We start from the raw sequence: 24,071 nt of genomic DNA on the forward strand, positions 1-24,071 counted from the left end.
GGGTATTTACAGTCTCAAGCACAAGTGGACCATCACCAACCTGATTGGCACCTTGGTCAAACTCAGCCGCTAAGGGAGCCAACATCCCTTGGGGAGTAGGGGGATGAACTTTGGGGAGAGCACAATCGTCGGGGCCATATTGCACTTCATCACCATCAGAGTCATACTTTATTGCACGAAGAGTGCTGAGCAAGATAGCAGGAGACTCTCGAGCACTTCGAAGGCCATCATTAAATCCCGTCGCATAAAAGCGAGTTGGCTATTTAAAAACTTTGCCTTTGAATTCTTCAGACTTAAGATATTTGCTAACTTGACTTCGGATTCTCCCGAGCATCTATGATCTTCTTCTCATAGTCCTTATATTGTATAGAAAGATTATGGACCTCATTCTCGAGATGCCTCTTCATGGCCTCAGAAGCACTCAAGTCCCCTCGAACCTTACTTAACTCCAACTTGACCTCCCCCAACTATCCAGATAGCCTTTGCATCTCCTCTTGAAGCTGGGCAGACTGGACTGGGAGGCCTTTTTCTCTCTGGTCCACAGAAGCCTTCTCTTGAGCAAGTTTGGCTTCTGCAACACATCTCTCTTCAACAATCTGTACTTTAAGGAGGATAATTTTCTCACCCTGAACCTAGTTATCTCGTATAAGCCTTTCCAGTCGGTTCATCTCCCCCTCATACTAGCTCTTTAGTACAACAATTACTCAGGTAGTCTCCTCCTCTTTAGCCTTCTCGATATCACGAATGACAGCCTCCCGAGACTTGACATTTTTACCCTCCAGCTCCAATAGAGCACCAAGAAGTGAAAAAGCAAGAAGACAAGTTAGAAATGACAAAAAATCTAAAAGCAAGAAAAAAGAGTAAGAACATTTATGAGAAGAATTTGTCTTTTAGAGGCATCAAAAAGGTCCTCTTCAGCTCGGCCAGTGGACCCAACTATTCGGCAAATTGTGGCCACCAATAGAGGATTAGCAAGATTCGAGGACACCCCGAAGACATGGTTACTGAGCAGCTCAATAATTGAAATAGGTGAGGAGTCAGGGCTCAGTTGAAAATGAACTCCCGACTCGTTGGAAATCAAGGCAGTTAGAAGATCACCAACGGCCCCCTAAGACGAGCTCTCCTTACCTTTGCCCTTGCTTACTTTATCCGAGGAGGGCTTCCTCGGGGGCAAGGAAGACGAAGTTTCTTTCCAAAAGGAGACCGGCTAGGATTCCTTCACCAGCCTCTTCTTCTTTCCTGTCGACCTTGCAGCAGCACTGGTCGTCTCCTGAGACAAGCGAGAATTCTTCCACTTCAAACCTCCACTGGCCTCCTCAGTAGGGGAAGACCTATCAAGACTGACCACCGCCCTCACTATAGCAACTTTCGAGCTACTTCCGAGAGCAGGAGCACCCTCAACCACTGCAGGCACAAAATCAACCTGGTTAGAGTTGACTAAGGTGCTCCATGTTGACCCAAGTAAAAGATGAGGGAGGCGCGGCCTGAGCTAAAATGGCCTTCACCCCCAACATCTCTGTCACCACATCCATAGTTTTTAGAGTTTTGAAAGCTTTAACAGCACTTTGGATAGCATCCCGATTGAGGAAAAAGTTCTAGGGAGCCGAGATCTTCTCCATAGGAATTATAGAAATTGCAAAAAAGCACCAAACACGCATAAAAACATAGAATAACAAAGCCAATAAAAGAGCAACAACCAAAAGAATAGTTAGTACCGGCAGAATAACAACCCTCATTCGAGTGGATATCCAAACATTTGAAGATGCCATATTTGAAGGGCAGAGAGGAGATCTAAGCAAAGTAAAACTGCTCCCACTCAGAAAGAAAAGGGAAGGAGTTACAGAAGGTATCAACGATTCTCCATCCTAACTCTAATCCCCAGTCGAAGCTCCCCCTAGCTCTGACTATAGTGAAATTCTCCACCCAGTGTTTGATGGAGCCTTTATGGCCAGACTGTCTCGAAGGCACTCATGAATATGACAGAATTTGGGGTCAACATCTAAGGTGTGACCTAAAAAAACCTAAAAACAGAATGAAAAACCCAAAGAAGGGAAAAGAAAAGCCATAATCAATCTGCTTCAAGTAGAAGATAAGCCTCCTTTTGGACTGCACGTCCACTAGATCGGAGGAGGGGGGAAAGAGAATAAAGCAATCCGTTCATTGGAATGCGGAGCTCGAACGTAATGGGTCTTTATGGAAAAAAAGGATAGGGGAAAAGCTTCCCGAAGAAGGTGGGGGTAATCCTAGAAACTATCTTCTCGACCTAAGGATATGGTAGAGGAGCCATTGGAAGAAGGATGCGTACTTGAAATTCGAAAAGCTTGAAAGAAGAAGGAAGAAATGGGGATGACTCAAAGGATAGCGGGCAATTGCAATAAGAACAACGAAAGTGAAAAAGTAAAGGCAAAGCCCTATACTTATACTTGAAATCAGGCATTAATAAGCATTTAAAGTGCTACATTTTGGTGACCCAAGTGACGAAAGCTATCCAGATGTGTTTGGGAGGACATGTACATATGATATATATACTTATGGCAACTCCTTATAACTCAAAGGGAATTAATAGATGCACACTTAACAATAAAGCACCGAACACGGTTTGTTTCTCTAACCGTCATAAATAACTCTTAAAGAAGCGAAAGGGCATCTAATAACATATTAAATATAAAGCTCCCTGTGATTAGGACACGTGTCCACGATCTGACCAGGTCTAAAGAACTAAAGAGAACCGACCTCAGTAAAGGCCTGGCAAGCCAAGCATAATCTGATATGGTCCGGAGATAAGTACAAACTTTGACTGATCTCTTCAATGTCTGAAATGATCAGACCGACCACTTCAAGACTCATATCACAAATGTGGCAATTAAATACAGAAAAAATCAACCTTAATAACCGGAAGGAACCTGCCTTTGTGTAGGCCGAATGAGCTGGGCACGACCTGATCAACCAAAATAAGGTGTCGACCTCTAAAGCAATGGTCAACCCCTCTAGCCTTCTCCAAGCTATTAAATGCATGTGCAGAAAGGCTACCCAGCCACACACCTGCTAAAGGGTATGGGCAAACCGGCTCTACATTGATTAGTCAATTGCCAGTCACCTGAAATACCTGCCGCATCACGCCACCATCCAATCTGATGGAACGTAAAGCAGGGAATCGTGAGATAAATATCTCAGAACCAAATTTTCACTATAGGCTCTCTCTCTTCCACGAACTAATACCAAGAAAGCTAATCTCTCTCTCATATACTCATAGTAGACCCCACAAAATAGAGGCCCTTGGAAGATTCCTTGAAAATGTTTTACTATTTATTTTCTTTTATTTTCTCTTTATGTTAATAAATTTCATATAATTCTTGATCTAACTTAAGTATCATAGGGTCTCCACCGAGCATCTCCAATAGACCCCTAACTATCTTTTTTTATTTTACAGGTTCCCTTCTTCAAGAAGGGACATAACGAAATCAATCATGAGTCAATCGTCAGCCCATTAAATGGAGCTGCTACCTAGATGTCCACATCTAAATACTCCCGTTATATCTCCCATCATCAGAATCATAATAGAGTTCTCAAGTTGCCTCTCCTTTCAAAATCAATTGGAATTCTTCGTAGTCTTTAATTTTCGCTCTATTTGTTTGTGAAAAATAATTTATATCTAAAAATATTTATTTTTAAAAAATATTTTTTATAAAAAATATTATTTAATAAAATAATTTATTTTTTATATTAATTTTAATTTTAAAAGTAAAATATAATAAAATTATATAAGTGTTAATAAGAGTTTCAAAATAAAAAAAAATAATTTCATCTTTTGGAAAAAAATTATTTAAAAAAAAGATTTTTTTTTTTTTGAAAAAAAATATTTTTCTTAATTAAATTTCTTGAATATCTCAAATAAAAATATTTTTTTAGTATAAATATTTCTTGAAATAAATGAAACTTTAATTCCCATTAATTAAATTTCTAGTAATCTAACTTCCTCCTAGAAAGAGAATACTTGCTACAGTTTTTCCACTACAGTAATGTTCATCCCTGTCAGACAGGTCCGTATGTGCAAAAGTGTTAGTTTTCTCACCATTTAATTTTCTTTAGTGCCCATGTGAAAAAGGGCTGCGGAAGGACTTGGCTGATTTATTTATCATTATGTCTGGTCCCTGAGCTCAAATGCGATCTGACCTGATCTATTCTTGCGGACCCTGACTCGGCTCAGGGAAGGGTGAGAGGGTCAACAGTTATCATATCCTTTTCTATTTTTTTTTTTTTTAAATACAATTGATGCTTGGTGTTAAGCTCTCCTGTTAAGTTCCACTTTGTCAACAAATTCATGAATTTATCAAACTCATATAAGGTAACAGTTAGGTATAAAACAACTATCACCCCCACTTAATTCATAATATCAACATTTACCTTTATTGCCGTAGCATAAACACTAGTAGTGTTTGACTTATTTTAAACCGTTGTAAAACTTATTACGAGCATTTTACTATTTAATGGATCGATCTGGTATGAATATAGTTTAATCTCAGTAATGAATTTGGATATATTTATAGTTATAAAAAAAAAACATTATAGTCTAAACTGTAACAATGATTATAGGTGACTAGTATTCGGTTCAAATCAGAAAAATTGACCGAATCGAATTAATTCAGAAATTCGATTCGGTTGTTTATTCATTTCGGTTCGATTTTTAGTTTTAAAATTTTTTATTATTTCGGTTCTGTTCAATTTTAATCAGAAAAAAATTAAAAATCAAATCGAACCGATTAGTAATGATAATATATTATTTTTTATAATATAAAGTGATTAAATCATAATTAAAGTTAAAATATTTTAATTAAATTTTAGAATATTAAAAATAAAATATAAAAAAATTAAAAAAATCTATTAAAAAATTCAATCGATCAAATTGAATAGAATTAAACTGAATCAAATCAGTTTGATTCAATTCAATTTTTAAAAATACTATAATTTTTATTTTTATTTTATTTAATTCGATCCGATTTTAAACTGACGTAATACTCAACTTAAAAATGATGTATCACTTTAAGAGTATGGACCACTCCCTCTCCTCTTCTCTATGAGTTTGGAATGTCAAACAAGATTTTAACCCTAGCAGCAGAGAAGTGTAGGGGTAGGATATGTGAAATATCCACCTTCCAAGTCGATCTCAATGAGTCTGCCAGGCCCCCCCTCCCTACCATTAAATGTCATCTCTCAGCCTCTGAAACTTCGGCATATGACACATACAAACACTTTAAAATTTATTATTACCACCATGTTAGAACAGAAAGACATCATCTCGCCTTGTCCATTTGTTACAAAACCCATTTTCTATATTATGTTGTGATCTTCTGCTGCCTCATTTCTATTTGGTAATCCTACTGTCCACTTCTTTGCACAACCCCACTACTTCCTTGTTGACATCAACCATTGTCTGCATGGATTATGTTCAAAGAAACTAGCTATGAAACTTCACATGTTGTAGTAATCATGCTTTCTGATGTAGAACCACACAAATAAAAGAAATTTTATTACTCTCAATATTATTTTATTTCTCAATTATCTAGTAACATAATTTTAATGTTAGAACCATTTCATAAAATTTCTATGTGAAGAACTAACCACTGCCTAATTGGGAGTTGACCGAATGAGGAATTCAAATCTATATATTTAAGTTTAGTGGATAAAATTTATATTTATATAAAAGTTATTGCCGACCAGAGTTTAAAGATGATTTCAAGGAATAAAAAAAAAACAAAGTATTAGCAAAAGGTATAAAAACAATAAAGAAAAGGGAGATTTACAATTTAGTCTTTAGTTATTATCATTATTAACAATAAGTCGGTCTTTATATTTTTAGAACCTATTAAAACGTCCTTATTTTTTATTTTCGTCAATGATCCTTCCGTCCTCTTTTCTGTTAAAACTAGATAAAAGATGAAAGAAAAAATTTTTAAAATCCAATTTTACCCTCAAATAAAATCATTTATTTAATTCTTGGATATTGCTATTGTTAACAAGATAGTCTCTATATATTAAAACGTTCTTGTGGTTTCTTTTCGTCGACGAAATAAGCTTTCCTCCTTCTCTTCAAAAAGAAGAAAAAAAGGAGGAGAAGAAGGAGGAGGAAGAATCAATGAAGAAGAAGGAGGAGGGAAAGAACGGGGTAATTTGATCTTTTACTATATTTTTAACGGCAGAAATAGACGGAATGATTATTTTATTGACGAAGAGAAAAGATAAGGATGTTTTAATATGTTTCTGAAAATATAGAGACTGACTTGTTAATAATAAAAATATCGAAAGACTAAATTATAATCTGTGTAAAAAACATGATGTCCAAAGTTGGACATCATTTCCTCTGATCTTCAAAGATTACAACCAAAGTCATTTACTAATAGAGGATTAAATTGATTGCACCAATCCCACTAAGAAATATCACCCACTACAGCATTATCATTCCAGAAGACATCTTCCACTATTATATGATTAATTTTTCTAATCCATCTTAAATGAGGCCAACTCTACATTCAAGACTCCAGCAGCACATCAACAGGCCGTTGGCCGTTGGCCACTCTGCAGTTGGTTCTGATCTCTCCAGGCCTCCCAGACTGCAAGTCCCCCATCTTTATCATTCCCTCAACAAAAGCCTTGAAAAAAGCTTTTTGGTCCTTGGAAAACAGTCTCACATATTGTCTTGTTTCAGGAAATGTGAAAAGTGTTTGATCAGAATTAAGAAACCCTCTTCCTGCAACCAAATCCTGGAAATACACATTATCAAACACAGTTGTTGTTGCATCAAGGTCTCCTGTCACATTTCCATCTCCACCAAGTGGACACAGTGTGTTTAGTTTTTGTCTGTAGCTTGGCTCAATGGTTGGATCTGGCTTGCCTGTTCCAGATTGATTATAAAGCCTAAACACTATAGAAAAACACCTAGCTTTGCCAATGGAATGTGACCCTGAAAGGGCTACAAGATCTTTGATAGAGAGATTGAATCTTGCAAAGAGGTCTATGAGAAGGCTTGCATTGGCTCTTGGACTTGGCATGATATTGTTTGAGTCTTCTTGGCTTGCTGTCAAGCTATCTCGTCTCCCTAACTTCACCTCCCAATCAGGTCCTCCACTCTGGTAACCAAGAGAACAAAAATAATCAAAACCAACTACTGTTAAAATGCGGGCTTCATCAAGCTATTTTGGTGTAAAAGCTAAAGCAAGCAAAGATCAAAATTAGAAAGAAAAAATTACCAGGGCAACAGCATCTCTAGAAGCCATGATAATTATATCTGCACAAGAAACAGTTTCTGGACAGACCTCCTCTAGCTCTTGCTTGATTTCATCGACAACTTCATAAGACCTTAGAGAATTTACATTGGAAAGAGCTTGCTTCTCTCCTGGCATGGTTGCTGTATCATCCAGCAACATAGAAGCATCACAGCCCTTTTACAAGAAAATGCAAAACCATTCAAAACCCAAATCAAGAAAAATTAATTAAAGATCTAAGTAGATATAAAAACTGAAAGGGAAAAAAGCTTTTTGGCTATGCAGTATAGTTTTTTACATTAACAAAGCAATCATGGAACTGAAAGCGCATGACAGAGGCAACGCTTCTTGGTTCTCTAATCATAGTCTTCTTCATCACATTCCTCACAATTACTTCAGCTTCCGGACATGTTTCAGAGTAGAATCGTGGCCGGAGTGGCGCTGCAGAGGCCACGGCAACGAGTAGAAGAAAGGCTGTAAAGAGAGGAGACATGTTTTGGACACCAGAGGTGATGCTGTTATGTGATGTGGTCTATTTTGGTTCTTTGTATGGGCTTTTAAACTTCTTGAATTGACGGATGAATGGATTTTTGTGTATGTAATGGATGCCAAGTCATGGGATGATGGGCACAGGAAAGGGATTTAAATGCTTTTTCTTTTTTATTTAATTTATTTTTTCTGGGTGCTAACAGATTACAGGATTGTTTTTTGACAAAAGGAGGCAAGATCTTGGACAATTGGATCATGGCTTTGAAAGAAATATCAACAGGAATAGTGTTACAGCACAACCATATCTTTTTCTTTTTTTGGTATATATCGGCCAGTATCGGAAGCTTACTGCTTCAAACTAATCTGAATTTGCGCCGGACAAGATTATAAAGGGGGGAATGAAGGAATCAGCATTTGGGGATTAAAACCAGCTGTGAAGCAATTTATAAAACCATGGAGTAAATGGGCAACAGGCAGAATGTTGCAGTTGCTGTACAGGCCATCAAGCATGAGGATAAAAGCAAATATGAGTTGAGTGTTTGAGTTTGGTGTCCTGGTTTGCCAGTTTCCATTCTATTTGCTGAGCAATTAAGTGCATATAATGAAGGGACATAAACCTTTTGTATGCTATGGGATTTGTGTGTCCAATGTCTCTGACATTATCAAGTACAAAGACTTGAACCAAATTCATGCATTTCCTGTGCTTTAACGCTTGATACCTTTAATTATGAATTAATTATACAAATAATTTTTAAAATTAGAATATTATTTTTGTTCGTTGTTTTCAATATTTTTTTTTACAAAACAAAAGTTGTAAATTTTTGTAAAAAATAAAATAAAAAAATATTACTTTTTATAAGTAAAATCGCTCTAAACATTATCTTCATTTTCAAATTCTTTGTCCTTCCATATAAGAAGTGAAGAAAATTTGAATATTATGACCATTATGTGAGAAATAATTACTCCATAGCATGTGGTCTTGAATTCGAATTTTAGTATCAAATATATTTAAAATTACAAAAAAAAAAAAAGCACTTTGCTTTCAACAGTCATTAATCTAGAATAAATTGGGATCATTATTTAATCGGTTAGATTTAAAATCAAACTGAATCGAATAAATTAAAATTTTAATATTTATAAAAATCGAATCAAATTAATTTTAGATAGAAATTGAATTGAACCAATCTAATTTATTTTAAATTCGATTTAATTGATTGAATTTTTTAATAAATTTTTTCATTTTTTACACTTGATTTTTAATATTTTAAAATTTAATTAAAATATTCTATTTTAATTATGGTCTAATCTCTTTATATCATTCAAAATAATATACTATTATTACTAATTGGTTCAGTTTGATTTTTTTTATCAAAATCAAATTGAATTGAAATAATTAAAAATTAAAAATTAAAAATTAAATTAAAATAAATAAAAAATAATAATCCTGTCCGATGATTTGATTGGAAAAAAAAAAAGACGAAGAAGGAAGAAAGAAATGCCGAGGCATGGGCATTTTAGACACGGCCTTGGAAAAGTGGGTTCAGAAAATATTAATTGGGCTAGCAGTCGGCCTACGAGATTGTATAATTTTTGCCTCATCCTCGCGGCCAAGCTGAAGAAACATGATTCATGCCCCACATCTATGAATAGCGCTATCATTAACTTCAGTAAAAGATATTATTTTCAATTTTAATTTTGAGTGACTAAATAAAATTGCAATTACGTGTTGAAATCGTGAGAAGCTGTTTAAATTAAAATATTTGAATGAAAATTGCGAAAATTATAAGCAAAGATTATATTTTTCTATTAAAGCTATATAACAATTTGGGTATAGATAGACCAACATTTATATATTAGAATATGGAAAAGTATCCCTAATTTAATGATTGTGCATATTTTAATACGAAAATTAAGGATTTCGATATTTTATTTTAAGAAAATATTTAAAACTTTTTTATGGTCCTGTTTTGCTATAACCATGGGACGTAAAGATCGTACATACAGCAGCATGATCATCTCAATTTTTAGCCCATACAGCGTAGTCTTTTCCAGAGGCAACAACCTGAAAATTTGAGGGAATGAGACTTCCAAGATCGTTCTTTGGCCCAATCTTCACAATGATATTATCGTTAATTGCCGCAACATAGAGATCAGAATCGGCGGCCAAAATATCAACAGAGCTTGTTGAATCTATCTTGTAGTTGTTCCTGATTGTCGCCAATTTACTAATCTCTTCCTTCAGTCCCCAGTCAAAGAAGTGATCATAAAACTGCAAAAACAACAAAAGGGTAAGCTTATTCTGCAAATTTAGAAAATTGTAACAAGTAAAGAACGAAGGAGCAAAATTTACTATGGAGGGAATTCCAGGATGCGTGAGAATGTAAGCATATCCCAATATGACTTTATCTGATGGAAATGGCCAAAGATTTTGAGTAGATCCAGTGTCATGATTATCGATAAACGTCACTGCATTTTGTGGGAAGAGTCCAATCAATCCTGAAGGTTTTCCATTTGAATCTTTCAACCTCCACAATTCTCCTTGCACAGCAGCTTGAAGAATCCCTTTTGTAGTAAAATCAAATGCTGTCACAGCCCCACCAGCAGCTTGAATCCAATCTTCAAGAGCAACTCTGTGTCCGTCCTGGTTTGGGTCAGGCTTTCCATCCTGACCATAAGCAAGAGAATCCCATTTTTCTCCGACTGCAAACTCTGGTAATGTTTCTTCCATGTAAAGCTTGGTAATGCTTGGAGCATATCCTTTAACAAAGTCGAATCGAAACCCGACAAATCCAATTTCTGTTTTTAACCAATTCATCCAATCTGATAACTCTATCTGAACTCTTGGATTGAGATGATCAATATCAGGAGCACCTTTGAAGTCTTCTCCAGTATCAGGATTTCCCTGGCCATCTGAATAAGCTGTGTCGTCTCTGCAAATGAATGAAGGACCCCAGTCGAGGGTACCATCAGGAGTTCCACCTTCAAAGATGCAATATATTCCTCTATCATCTTTCTTCTCAGCAGTTCTGTGGTTTATTACAATGTCAGCTAGGCTTTTGATTCCCTTCTGATGGAAAGAATCTATTAGAGAGACGAGCTCATCCTGAGTTCCATATTTCGACGCGTTAAGATCATAGAGTCTGCCTGGCAAGTATCCTGGCAAACATTTAAATTAAACTCCGTAAGAAAGAACTGTTTGATCCCATGAAATAGAACACTCCGGAAAATTGTGATTGAACAGAAAACCATGTGTTTTTCCCAGAAAGTCACAGGAAAATACTTACCTTGAGGTGCGGCTGACTGAGAAGGAGGAGGAAGCCAGACATGAGTAACTCCAGCATTGGCCAGATCAGGAATCATATTCTTAAGAGAGTTGTACCATCCTTCTGCCTTGTTACATGATTCCCAATTGAACCCCTATGAATATAAGATCATCCATTAAAATCATGCAATAAGTTTACGAGGAGAAACAAACACATGCATGCATGTAGATATAGGCCACACCTGAAATAATAATTGAGAAGATATGAAGGAAGGGAAGACAAAAAGGAGAAAAGAGAGGACGCAAAGTGGACTGAGAAAGTTCATATTTTCTTTCTGATGTTCTGCCTTGGATGTGGTTGCTATAATATTGTAGTGCTTCTTTTATAGGCAGATTTAGTTGATTTTCACGGAAAGAGATCAAGTTATTTTGCTTTATTGACGGGGAAAAATCAAAGGCATGAATAATGGGAGAAAATTTCGACTAAATCAAAGAGGAAAAAGAGTAAAAAGATCTCTGAGGTCAATCTCATAGTCAGCCTGTTGGCTCTATGTCCGTATGAACAACGTTTGACGTTTCCTTAAAGAAACCGAGTAGATATCAAAACTTATCACCTTTCATATTTGTTATGTATTTGCTTCTCTTCTTCACATTCTAAAATCAGAAAAACTAGCTTCAAAATGCAAAAAGAAATAAGTCTAATTTTGTTCAAAAGTCAATAATTCCAATTCAATAAACTTATAAATTATAATCTAATATAATATTATTTTTAATAATAAAATATTATTTTTATAATTTTAAATATAAAAATTTTAGTATTTTAATTAATATAAAAATTAAAAAATACACACTTACAAACTTAATAAAATGATAAATATATCTCAATAAATTTAAAAAGTTCTCACATTATACATCCCCGATTCTCAATCTCCATTTTAAAAAAAAATTAAAAAATATATATAAATAATCAAAAACTTTTAAATTAAAAAATGAAATATTATTTAAAAAATAATATTTTATTATATCAAGATTTATTTGCTTAAATATAAAGTTTAAAGATTTATTTAATTAAAAATAAATAAATTAAATTTATTTAACCATTAAATAAAAATACATAAATTTAATTGAATTTTTTTTTAAATACAAAATACATGTAATGTGTTAATATTGGTAATATGATGTCACATGGCAACGCTTCATTCATGAGGTTGACGTGGCATGAGATATCAGCAATATATCTCGTGTCAATATTCCACGGGTAAAATCAGGGATATGAATGATGGGGGAATTGCCTCTAAAATCAAAGAGGAAAATTTCTGGTAAAAGAAAATCAGAGGAAAAAAGGAAAAATATCTCTGAGGTTAATCCCATAGCCATTTGGCTCCATGTCCATATTGATCTCTTGGTCTATGTTTGGATATTTGGAAAGAGATAATGGAAAATAAGATGGGAAAATATTGTTTTTTTTTTTTATTTGGATAGGTGAAAATTAGAAAGATAAAAAAAGAAAAATTACAGTGAATATAAAAGGATAAAAATATAATTTCATCAAAAAATATATAATTTTTTATTTTCTCTCCATTTTGTTGAGAAAATAACCAGAGAAAAATAAAATTCTTTTTTTATTCTTCTTTCTTATTCAAGCAAAAGAAAATATCACATCAAAATTATTTTATTTCCTTTTTTTTTTCTCCCTACTTTTCCCATCCAAACAAACTATTAGTATCTCATAACTACGTTTTGACACAAAATTTTCATAAATTAAATGTAAAGAAATTTAATAATTCTATTATACTTATTAATTAAAAAAAATTATAATATTTTGTTCTCTATTAATTAAAATATTATATAATAGTATTAAAAATCGTTTGATTATCTAAAAATTAATGTAAAAATAAGAATAAAAGTATAAGGTTAGGGGGTATTTGTATTAGATTATAAAGGGGTCAAATTAACTTATAAATTCTTAAAATAAGCTGACATGTTCTTGTGGTTTTATAAATTCAGCTTATAAATAAAATAAATCTCATTTCAAAAAAAATAAAATAAATAAACTGGAATTTACCAATTTTTCATTTTAATACTTATATATATTAAATTTATAAATTAATTTAAAAAATAAGTTACTATATTATTCTTGTTTAATTTTAAAATTTCATTACATTTCTTATTTAGTATTCTTTGTGTTCCATAAAAATCTCCTTTTTCTTTTTTGATTATCACAAAATTATTATTTATCTTAGTTAATAAATAAATTAATTATTATAACTTTTTAAATTTTATCTCATTTTAAAAAAACTTTTTGGTTGTTTTTCTAAATTATTATTTAAAATATTTTTAATATTTAATAAAATTTAATATTTTTAAAATAAATATAATATATAAAAAAATAGAGTGAATAAAAATTATGAAATAAAAAGAATATTATTTTTAATAATACATGTGCTTATAAATTACATGTTATTAAATATATCAACCATTTATTAATAAATTTTATAAATATTTTAATTAAATATATAATTGATTTTTATAAATTAAGACAAGTAAATTTTTTTGTTATTATTATTTCCCATTCCCTATAATGTTAACATATTCATAGGAATTAATTTCTATGTAATTTATTTTTAATATATAATTTTATATGAATTAATTTAATTAATTTATTTTTTAATAATTTTTATATTTAAAATAAAAATTCAATTATTTTTTATTTAAATAATTTTTATTTTTAAAAAAAATAAAATCTTATATTACTTAAAAAGAATTTATTTAAACTCTTTTTTTAAAAATAAATCATGCCAAATAAAAAAGTTATATTACTTAATTTTATTTTTTTACTAACATATATAATTTTGTAAATTATAAAAATTTTAATTCACAATAAAATGGTAAATTATAATTTAATCTATATAGTTTAATAACACTCCAATCCCTTAATTTTTATAATTAATTCCAATATTATTAAATATTAATCTGTAAATATTTTAATTAAACACTTATAGTTTTATAAATTGAATTCTAAATATTATATTTATTTATAAATATATTTTTATATACACTCACAGATTTAGTCTGGTGGCAAGTGCATACTTTTTCAACCTTCAATTTCCATTTCAAAAAAAAATTTATAAATCGATTTTTAAATATTATAATTTTTATGGCCAATCCTATGTTTTTTTTCAAATTAAACCTAAAATTTATAATTATTTATAACCCTTTTATATTACATATTAATTCCTAAACATTATATTATTTATAAATAAACCCCTATATCTTGATTATAATTCTGTTATGTATGCAAACCAAACAATTTAATAACCTTAATCATGAAAGGAGTATTTAGCATATTATCAATTTAATAACCTTTAAATTAAATTTGTATGTACACGTATATTTTAATATTTTAAATAAATTTTCAACATTATAGAGAATTTTAAAAATATTTATATGCGAAAGTTATATGATATCTAATTTAAAAATTGGTACAAATTTAATGTAAATTATTATTATTATTATTGTATTGAGTATTATATGAAAAAAACCTAAAACCTAAGCAGTGGCCGCCACTAAGTACTAGCACGTTGCACGTTGCACGAACCCGACTCCAGCGCAGTCGCAGCTTTGGGTTGGCCGCACCAGAGGACTAGAACAGAGCAGCGGCGAGGAACTACACAACCATAGTCCAAAGCGCTTCCAAGTGGTGAAGCGCAATGGGCGGCGGCAGAGGAAGAGGAAACAGATCCAGAACTCAAAGAAAGCACTTCCGCGATGGCCGGGAGAACGTTTGGAAACGCTCCAAATCCCAAGCTTCCTCTGATTCCAACAACACTAGCACCGATAATCCTACTTGGCAGCCCTTCGCCACTCAAAACCAGGCCTTCGATGAATACTACAAGGTACTTTGTCATATTTGTTTATGCGCATTCGTTGTCTTTTTAGCTAACAAAATTTTCTTTTGTTGTAATAGGAGGAAGGGATAGTGCCACCTGAAGAGTGGGACACCTTTGTAGAATTTCTTCGAACACCGTTGCCTGCTGCTTTCAGAATCAATTCTAGGTATGCTGTGATTCCCTCTGTTTATGAATTGTTAAATGTTAATGGAAGGAAGTATGTGGAGATTATTAACTAAAGCTGGTAACTTGAAGGGGCTCATTGAATTATGTTGTATTTGTAGTAAGTTTTGGGAACCTGGGAGCATGCACTTTTGAGTTTCTTACTTGCCCTGTACAATGGCCAGTTCAGTTATTGCAGTTTCATCCCATGTCCTCTAATATCTGTTAAAATGGGTTGTTCATGTTATGCTTGACAATAGCATAGCCCCTTAAAGTTTAAACTTATTAAATAGTCTTATAGGAATTTTAAATCTTGCTACTTAGTGCACTCCAAGGCTTAGCCTGGTGGAAAGTGCATCCTGTAGCCTTTGAAAGGTCTAAGGTTCGACTCCCCCAACCCCCTATTTCAAAAAAAAAATCTTGCTACTTAGTATCAGACAAGAAAGGTGGATATTGCTTGTTGTATGGAATGGGTTTCCTACTAGATAATAATTGAAAGGCTTAAATTTTAAGGAGTTGAAAAGAGGCTGCAGTACTTGGGGCAAGAAGACATGAATTTGTCGATCTAGCCTGTGAAAATATTTATCATTTTATCTTAATATAGACGGGTAGAATTCAGAGTAGAATGAGCATAATTGATGATGCAGAATTTATTAGAAGTGAGAATTAGAATAACTGTTTGTATGGATTGTTATTGCTCTAATGGATAGATGAGCTTGATTGTTTTTTTTTTTTGGAATAGAATTCAGATTTCAGAACCTGGACACTTTAGATGTAAGTAATGAACGACCATATTATCAGGGTACTTAAGGATTTATCTGCAAGGTTTAGTGTTCTGCCCCCATTATCACTTCAGCTTTAAAAAATTAATGAAGCGTACAAAAAAATTTAATCAGCTTTTAAATTGAACAGTATGAAAAAACTATCAATATTATGATTTATGGAAATATTATAATTTGTCATAAGCTACTATGTCACATCTCATGAATTTCCCTTCCATTCTGCAATGCAGTAGCCAGTTTTGTGCAGATATTAGATCTCAGTTAGAGAATGACTTTATGAAATCTCTAAAAGCTGAAGTAAGTTTACATAATATATTGTGCTATATTTAATTAGTTGCCAATTGTTGGTTGTTACATCTTTTTTCTTTTTTTTTTGGTCACTTTTCCAGGTTACTGAAGGTGGTGGTGAAGTGGAGGCAATCAGACCGCTGCCTTGGTATCCTGATAATCTTGCTTGGCATTCAAATTTTTCTCGAATGCAGCTAAGGAAGAACCAAACCCTTGAGAGGTAAATCATGAATGATCAATTGCGAATTACTGTGTTATTGCATTTACTTTCTTTTGATTTATTTGCCAATTGATAATTTTTATCAAATGTATCAGGTTTCATGAGTTCTTAAAGCTGGAAAATGAAATTGGAAACATCACAAGACAGGAGGCTGTCAGCATGGTGGGCAACTCCTATGGTGTTTGTTAATTATATTTTGTTGTGTTTTATTCAGAGCATGTATTATTATTTTTTCATGTTCCTTGCCAGTTCTGTTTTCATTTCACCAAAATGTTTGTGTCTGATGCAGGTTCCTCCTCTCTTCTTGGATGTATCTCCTAATCATTTTGTACTTGATAGTAAGCAGTTTATAGTGTATAATTTCCTTAGTTTATCCTCCTCAGTCCCTTTCCTAATATTACCATTGCCTTTTTTGTTTTCCTGCAGTGTGTGCTGCACCAGGTTCGAAAACATTTCAGTTGCTGGAGATTATATATCAATCAACTAAACCAGGATCACTGCCTGATGGAATGGTTTGTTTTCTTTCATATTTCTCATCCCCTTTATATTTATATGTTGCCTTCTAGGTTACTTTTCTTTTCATGTACTTTGTTTGATCTTTGTTGTTTTCACCATAATAGCTTCCACCATTCATCCACTGGTGGTTACATGCCATCTTCCATATTCATTTAATATATATTATTTTGCTTCATCTTATCTTCTTTACTCTGAATGCATGTGTTAAGTTCCACATCGGCTGGGATTTGGGCAATAAGTGCTTCTCATGTGACTCCTCCCTTAAGGCATTTTTCAGGATGCAATTAGGCCCAATCCATTTTTGTCAATATGGTATTAGAGTCTACCCAGGTGTTTAGTTCTACAAACTTCACACTTTAAATGTCCAGTCATGTGTGTTTGGTGGAGGGGTGTTAAATCCCACGTTAGTCGAGTATTGGGCAAAAAGTGTTGCTTATATCACTTGGACAATCCTCTCCCCATAAGGCCCAATTTATCAATAGTGTTAATACTGGAACCTTTGTGTTTGACCAACTTATCTGTGTTGGTATAATATGGACATTTATTATTTATCTGCTTGACATTCATCCATTTTTCCCTTTATTTTCTTGTTTAGGTTATAGCTAATGACCTTGATGTCCAAAGATGTAACCTTCTGATTCACCAAACGAAAAGAATGTGCACTGCTAACTTAATAGTCACAAATAATGAGGCCCAACATTTCCCTGGATGCCGCGCACACAAAAATTTCTCTAAAGCTTCTGAGATTGAATTGGAGCCCCCCATTAGTCAACTTCTTTTTGATCGTGTCTTATGTGATGTTCCCTGTAGTGGAGATGGCACACTTCGCAAGGCTCCTGATCTGTGGAGGAAATGGTTAGCATATGTAGATGTCTTAAAAAAAACTTCCCTTGACTATCCATTTCTATTTTACATTGCCTTCTGAGTGGAATACAATTATTTTTCTTCTTATGCAGGAATTCAGGGATGGGAAATGGACTTCATCCGCTACAAATTCAGATAGCAATGCGAGGTAGCTTGATTAAAAAATCTGCAACATAATTCCTGCACAATTTTAAGTGTCTATTCTTTTTGGCTTTTCTGTTTGAGAATTGGTTAGTAGTGTGCCAGCTGCAAATTTAACAGCATTAACTTAATTTTGTGCTCCTCTAGGATTAATGATAAGCACAAGCTCATAATGTAAGTTGTGTAATATGAGTTTATTAATTAAGACATATCTAGGTGTAGGATATGTTATTATATCTACCTACGTTGTTTTAGTCTAACTAAGGACTAGAATATATGGGATTCAATGATTAAGTTTTGGACTCTAAGAAAACAGGATCTAGTGTTTGTTGTTTGAATTGAATGTTAAGTCATTTTTTCCAAATTTGGTTGGCTGGAGTATTTGAATTTTGAAGTTGGTGTAATTGGATTTGTTTCTAGTGGAAAGCATAATACCAGAACCAGACTTTAAACCTCAATTTATCAATTTCTGTAGGCTTATCCTTGCTTAAAGTTGGCGGAAGAATGGTTTACTCAACCTGCTCAATGAATCCAGTTGAAAATGAGGCTGTTGTTGCTGAGGTACATATTAATCTTCAAGAAGTATTATCATATCTAGACTTCACTTGTGAGGGTTTTCATTCCTTATCATTTCTAATCCTGTTTCTTTTTGGCACCCTTGCTGAATTTTGCTAGATTTTACGGAGGTGCGGAGGGTCTGTTGAGCTAGTTGATGTCTCCAGTGAGCTTCCTCAACTTGTTCGTCGGCCAGGGCTAAGAAATTGGAAGGTTTGTTATCTATACTGAGCCTTTTTATGGTGAATGATACATCCTAAATGTATAAATATCAGAATTTTTTTCTTAGCATAGTTTTTCAAGGATAGTGTTATTTTAATGTGATATAGTGTGACAGGGTATTTTGAATTTCACTCTTTTTTTGGGATGTTGCCATTTGAAGGCTTTGACGGTGGAAGTACACAGGGAACCTTGCTATCACGCCTTTGGCATGCAGTTTTTATATTTTAATATTTTATTCATAGAAAATTTCTACTTCAACATTTATTAATTTGCTGTCATATTTAATTTGCTGTCATATTAAACATGCCCCAAATCTAACAAGCAGTCTCTCTCTCACCTTGATTTGTCTTTCCAAAGTTTCTCAGTTGGAGAATTGTGTTTTCATTCATTTTCTTTCCAATTGTCAAATAAGCCCTCGTTTTTTTTTTAATTAATAATGGAATGGCAGCATTTGAAAAGTTGAATAAGATATTTAGATTCAGTAACCATTCATTGGAGGGAAATCTGTGCGACTAAGGAGCATATGGTGAAAATAGAATTAAGTGTTTTAAAAGTAATTAGGACCTAGGAGAAAAAATTAAAATTTATACTGACATTGGTGAGAGTGACAGGGATGTTTTACCTTTTGAAACTTTTTGCCTTTTTGGTGGATTGATCTATTGGTATATTCATTTCAACCTAAAACTATTGTATATTTGCTGAGTGTCTAGATTGTTCATTAAGATAGTTTAGGCTTCCTCTCCTAGAAAGCTCTCCACAAGCATAGTTTTTCTAAATGCAAACTAAAGCAACCTGACAATATTATATTGCAGGTAAAACTTCAACATATGGCAGCTTGGAAGTGCTAAAGTTTTTACTGCATACTTGTGCTGAATGCATTCTGGCATTATCCGTTTAAGCTATGATGTGACCTACTCTTAGTGTAAAAAGTATGCCTTATTTGCTGAAGTTAGCACATTGTAACTAGAGGTGGTCATCAACATTGTTAGAATTTTGTTGCTACCACATCTGTTTGATAGGTAGTTGGCTTTAAAAGGTTTGTAAGGTTTATTATGGCATTTCTATTTGATTGGTTTGGTCATGTTACATAATTGGGAAGGCAGTGTTGTTTAATATCTGGACTTCACCAATGCTGGTTGGCATTGTCGATGATTGAGACTAGAATGGTGTCATTATCTTTGAGCACCCATCTTCTTTTCTTGATTAATGAACACATCCTTGAGAAATGCTTTGGCAGTTGCTCATATGCTATTTCCTGGATGTGGTAATATTTTCCTTAAAGCCAAGTCAATCTAGCATATTACTACTTTGAGCTATTAACAGTGACATAAGAGATTTCAAACTCAATTGGGAGATAATAGTTTACCATTTCGGTCCTTTAGTAGCATTTTTCTTTCAGATTCATACTTGTAATAACATCTTGTTTATTTATTGTGTGTACAGGTACGTGATAGGGGTATTTGGTTATCTTCCCACAAAGATGCCTTGAAATTCCACAGATTTGGGATTCTTCCAAGCATGTTTCCTTCTGGAAGAAGGTATGTTGCCCCAACAGATGGGGATCATAAGAATGAGAATGGTGCTAATGTGAATTCTGAAGATGAGCCAATGGAAGATCCTATGATTTCAACGGATGACTGGAATGAGGAAGTTTCTGATATCCCCCTAGAACGTTGCATGAGGATAGTGCCTCATGATCAGAACAGTGGGGCCTTTTTCATTGCTGTCCTCCACAAACTCTCTCCGTTGCCAGGTGATTTATAATTGAGGCACCATATTATTGTTAGGAATATAAACTGGTAACTCATAAATTGTGGTATGCTTGAGGCATTATGGTTATTTTTCTGGCTTCATTGCCTTTCCATCCTGCCACACCCTGGCACTTTATTTTTCTCACCTTTTGTTATTGTGGTTACCTCCTGCTGAAACGGCTTATATTGCAGCTGAGATTTGCAAAATGCTTAATTGGTAGCTTGATATATAGTGTGATTTGTCTGGAGTGAAGAACTTCTGTTTTAACTATTTCTTCCCCTCTTTTTTCCTGTTATATATATTTTTTCCCCTTCTTTTTTGCTTCCCATGTCAGACATTTATCATATAGTATCTAATTTGTCTTTTTTCCTGCAGTCATTCAGGAAAAACCCAGTCGGCGAGGAAATTCATTAACTAAAAGGGATGAAATACAAGAGAAGTTATCAGAACAGGTTACTGAATGTAATAATGGAGTGGAGCTAAACTCAGAAGATGCTGCATCAGAGAAATTTTCTGAAGCAGCTTCAGAGGCTGATTTAATTGAGAAAGAAATGGATGAGACTGCTTCTGTGCCTGATCCTTGTAATACTGACGATGAAAATGATTCGGAGAAAGCTAAATTGTTGGTTGAGGGGGAGACCCCATCTGGGAAGGCTGTAGGGAAGAGAAAGTTGCAAATTCAAGGCAAATGGAAAGGGGTTGACCCTGTGATTTTCTTCAAAGATGAAGCCATTATCAACAGCATAAAGGCATTCTATGGTATTGATGAGTCATTTCCATTCGGTGGTCACCTAATCTCAAGAAACATCGATAACAATCACGTGAAGAGAATTTACTACATTTCAAAGTCGGTCAAGGATGTTCTAGAGCTGAATCTCCTTGTTGGCCAGCAACTCAAGATTGCATCAGTTGGCCTTAAGATGTTTGTAAGTAAATATATGTGCTATTTTTTATATTTCCAAACTTTTGCCATATTCTGTTCAATTATCATTCTTTTATCCTTTTGCCACATTCTCTCTTGTCTCTTTGGCTTGTTGGTGCTACCCGGCATAGATTGATAAATTCAAAAAGACGATAGCCTACAGTCTACAACCCAAGGATCTGGCAAAACTGCCATGCTGAATTATTGTAGTCAATGCTTTACCTGCCAAAGCTTATTTTTTCCAAACATTCAAGAGAAGGGGCTGGTTGGTCTGATTTACTCAAGAATTGTTCATTGATGATAACTAATTGCTTTTATCTTTCTTCCTTCTATAGGAGCGACAAACATCAAGAGAAGGAACTACTGCACCATGTTCATTTCGGATATCATCTGAAGGATTGCCAGTGATTCTTCCTCACATCACCAAACAGATCTTATATGCCTCTCCAGTAGACTTCAAGCATCTTTTGCAGTATAAAGCTATCAAATTCATGGACTTTGTTGATGCCGAGTTTGGAGAGAAAGCATCAAAGCTTATGATGGGTTGCTCTGTTATAGTTTTAAGAGGTATGTGGCATTCTTTGTCCGACTCAGTAAGTGAATGAACTTGTAATTTTCAGCTTGTTATTTTTATATGCAGATGCCAAAACTTCGTCAGAGCCAATCCAGTTGGACGCATCAACAATAGCCATTGGTTGCTGGAAGGGTAGGGGCAGTTTGAGTGTGATGGTGACAGCAATCGACTGCCAAGAACTGCTTGAAAGGCTTTCAGCGCGCATGGAGACCGAAAAGGGCTCTTCAGCGCAAGAAAACAACGTCGAGGGCGTCGAGTTGCAGGATATGAATGGGATTGAAGAAGCTGAGAGATCTTATACGACTAAAGAAGCTACAAATGACTGAAGTGACTAAATTTTTACTAGATTACGTGCATTAGTCATTGGTGCTGTTATTGTTGACACAGCACACTATTGCCTTTTGGGCTCCATTTTTGGGTCAAAATCTTACAATATTTTTGGTATTTTTTTTTTAAAAAAAAAAATGTAACCCGACATTTCTGATGTAATGAGGCAACTCTTAAGTTGAATACTTTGTTGAAAATTTTTGGTGCTGAAAATAACGCCAATCCAAAAATTCAATATGTTGCTTAGGGATCGTGATTATTATATGTACGGACATATTTATTTTTTCACCACTGTCAATTGGTCATTTAATTTCCTTTCGACAATTGTGTTGATAGAGTTCGGTATAACTAAATCTGTTCTTCTACTTTGTATCATGTTAGGTAAGTTAGATTTTTTTTACAATTAATCTAGACTTTGGTCAGTCCGGCTTGTTCAACTTTGGACTGGATTGCATGAACTGTCGTTTTTACAATGACTTGATTATAGTCTGAGTGCCAATGACCCAGGAGAATTTAATGGGACAAGAATCCCTTCAGAGACAAGAGTCGAAACTTTTCTTGATTATAAAATATTCACAATGTTTTAATAAAATGATTTTAAATTTTAAATTAAAATTTTATATTATTAATAATAATATATTTTTTTATTTCATAATTTTTATTTATTTTATTTTTTTATAAATATTAAAAAATATAATTTTTTATGAGAAAGTTTTAAAAATAATGAAATTATAAAAGTTGAATTATATATTATTATATTATAAAAAAATAAAATAAAGAATAATTTTAAAATAAAAATAATGAAAAAAATTATACAATAAAGGAAGTACTTAACTATGTTAATTAAAATATATTTTATAACATAATAAATAGAAAAGGGAATAATATTTGTTTTTATGATATAAAAATTTAACTAGAAAATTAGTTAAAATTAACCTAAGAAAATATCAGTCTTAATTCTAGGTAGAATCATACAAATTGGTCAAGCGGAGAAAGTTTAATCTTTTTTCCTTTACTGGAATCCTTTGTTACCCAACTTTCTATGGTTAATTTTGACAAAAAAAAAATGTAGTTAATTAAAAGCTTATAGGTCAAAAAGCTCAACTAATTCGATTCATTTTTATATTTATTATAAATATTTAATTTAACAAATATTCACTTTATGTTTAACATATTAATTAACCATTGTAATTTTATTTTTCTAATATATATATATTTATTTTATTTTATTTTTAATACAATCTCTCATTAATTTTTTTAAAATGAGAATTCAAATTATTTTTTAATATTTAATTTAAACCATGCATCAGCAATAATCATTTTATTGTTTCAATAAAATTCAATATCCTCATCTTAAATATAAGATGGATATAATTAAAAATTTAATAGAGAAAAATGGTTTTTTTTTTAAATTAAATTAACCATCCCTTCTTAACTAAATACATGTTTACAGTTTTATAGTAATTGGATTAATTCGTTGAATACTTCAACTAAAATCATGAGCAAATTTATCATATTATTAATAATTTATTAAAAAATTAAAAAATAATTAAATATATTATTGATTGTATCTTAAACTTTATTGATTATACTCTAAATTTTCATAAAAAATTAAATTACTCTCTTCTAATTTTTTTAATTTATTAAAATTTATAGTATAATCAATAAAATTTAGAGTATAATTAATAATAAATATATGATTAATTTTAATTTTTTTAATATATTACTAATAATATATATAATTTATATTTAATTGTTATGATTTTTATAAATTGAAGTGATAAATAGTTTACAATTTTAATTTAAATATTTAATAAATTAATTTGTAAATATATTTTCACTTTTT

The 24,071-nt window shown here is 32.7% G+C and overlaps 3 protein-coding genes across 4 annotated transcripts; 1 reads left to right on the plus strand and 2 right to left on the minus strand.

The window, feature by feature from the left end:
• Positions 1 to 6,282: 6,282 nt before the first annotated feature.
• Positions 6,283 to 7,870, minus strand: LOC110627991 (peroxidase 17). Its single transcript, XM_021774419.2, has 3 exons — positions 7,558 to 7,870; positions 7,245 to 7,436; positions 6,283 to 7,124 (listed from the first exon to the last, which is right to left on the minus strand). Exons 1-3 carry the CDS (start codon positions 7,750 to 7,752, stop codon positions 6,528 to 6,530), a joined length of 984 nt encoding a protein of 327 aa, XP_021630111.1. The 5' UTR covers positions 7,753 to 7,870; the 3' UTR covers positions 6,283 to 6,527.
• Positions 7,871 to 9,713: 1,843 nt separating this feature from the next.
• LOC110628905 (alpha-amylase) lies at positions 9,714 to 11,351 on the minus strand. Its single transcript, XM_021775733.2, has 4 exons — positions 11,253 to 11,351; positions 11,033 to 11,165; positions 10,099 to 10,904; positions 9,714 to 10,017 (listed from the first exon to the last, which is right to left on the minus strand). The coding sequence occupies exons 1-4, from the start codon at positions 11,334 to 11,336 to the stop codon at positions 9,766 to 9,768; spliced, it is 1,275 nt and encodes a 424-aa protein (XP_021631425.1). The 5' UTR covers positions 11,337 to 11,351; the 3' UTR covers positions 9,714 to 9,765.
• A 3,198-nt stretch (positions 11,352 to 14,549) lies between these two features.
• LOC110628195 (RNA cytosine-C(5)-methyltransferase NSUN2) lies at positions 14,550 to 22,516 on the plus strand. 2 transcript variants are annotated; one of them, XM_021774729.2, is made up of 15 exons: positions 14,550 to 14,906; positions 14,978 to 15,066; positions 16,075 to 16,141; positions 16,234 to 16,352; positions 16,448 to 16,514; positions 16,642 to 16,690; positions 16,779 to 16,864; positions 17,464 to 17,723; positions 17,825 to 17,880; positions 18,349 to 18,434; positions 18,549 to 18,641; positions 20,094 to 20,403; positions 20,778 to 21,328; positions 21,660 to 21,891; positions 21,965 to 22,516. In XM_021774729.2, exons 1-15 carry the CDS (start codon positions 14,721 to 14,723, stop codon positions 22,222 to 22,224), a joined length of 2,511 nt encoding a protein of 836 aa, XP_021630421.1. In that variant the 5' UTR covers positions 14,550 to 14,720; the 3' UTR covers positions 22,225 to 22,516. The 2 variants fall into 2 exon arrangements, with proteins under 2 accessions (XP_021630421.1, XP_043804811.1); XM_043948876.1 differs by lacking the exon at positions 16,075 to 16,141 and having other exon boundaries at positions 14,876 to 14,906.
• The last annotated feature ends 1,555 nt before the right edge of the window (positions 22,517 to 24,071 follow it).

Source organism: Manihot esculenta, chromosome 12, assembly GCF_001659605.2.
Source record: "Manihot esculenta cultivar AM560-2 chromosome 12, M.esculenta_v8, whole genome shotgun sequence".
In the NCBI taxonomy this organism is placed as follows: domain Eukaryota; kingdom Viridiplantae; phylum Streptophyta; class Magnoliopsida; order Malpighiales; family Euphorbiaceae; genus Manihot; species Manihot esculenta.

What these genes read in the sequence shown, in the direction of transcription:
- LOC110627991 (XM_021774419.2), bottom strand. Translation starts at nt 7,752, where the DNA reads ATGTCTCCTCTCTTTACAGCCTTTCTTCTACTCGTTGCCGTGGCCTCT. An exon ending in TCCATGATTGCTTTGTTAAT is followed by an intron (nt 7,437 to 7,557) that starts GTAAAAAACTAT and finishes TTCTTGTAAAAG; the next exon opens with GGCTGTGATGCTTCTATGTT. An exon ending in CTAGAGATGCTGTTGCCCTG is followed by an intron (nt 7,125 to 7,244) that starts GTAATTTTTTCT and finishes CTTGGTTACCAG; the next exon opens with AGTGGAGGACCTGATTGGGA.
- LOC110628905 (XM_021775733.2), bottom strand. Translation starts at nt 11,336, where the DNA reads ATGAACTTTCTCAGTCCACTTTGCGTCCTCTCTTTTCTCCTTTTTGTC. An exon ending in TCAGTCAGCCGCACCTCAAG is followed by an intron (nt 10,905 to 11,032) that starts GTAAGTATTTTC and finishes AATGTTTGCCAG; the next exon opens with GATACTTGCCAGGCAGACTC. An exon ending in ATCCTGGAATTCCCTCCATA is followed by an intron (nt 10,018 to 10,098) that starts GTAAATTTTGCT and finishes TTGTTTTTGCAG; the next exon opens with TTTTATGATCACTTCTTTGA.
- LOC110628195 (XM_021774729.2), top strand. Translation starts at nt 14,721, where the DNA reads ATGGGCGGCGGCAGAGGAAGAGGAAACAGATCCAGAACTCAAAGAAAG. An exon ending in TAATCATTTTGTACTTGATA is followed by an intron (nt 16,691 to 16,778) that starts GTAAGCAGTTTA and finishes GTTTTCCTGCAG; the next exon opens with TGTGTGCTGCACCAGGTTCG. An exon ending in GATCACTGCCTGATGGAATG is followed by an intron (nt 16,865 to 17,463) that starts GTTTGTTTTCTT and finishes TTTCTTGTTTAG; the next exon opens with GTTATAGCTAATGACCTTGA.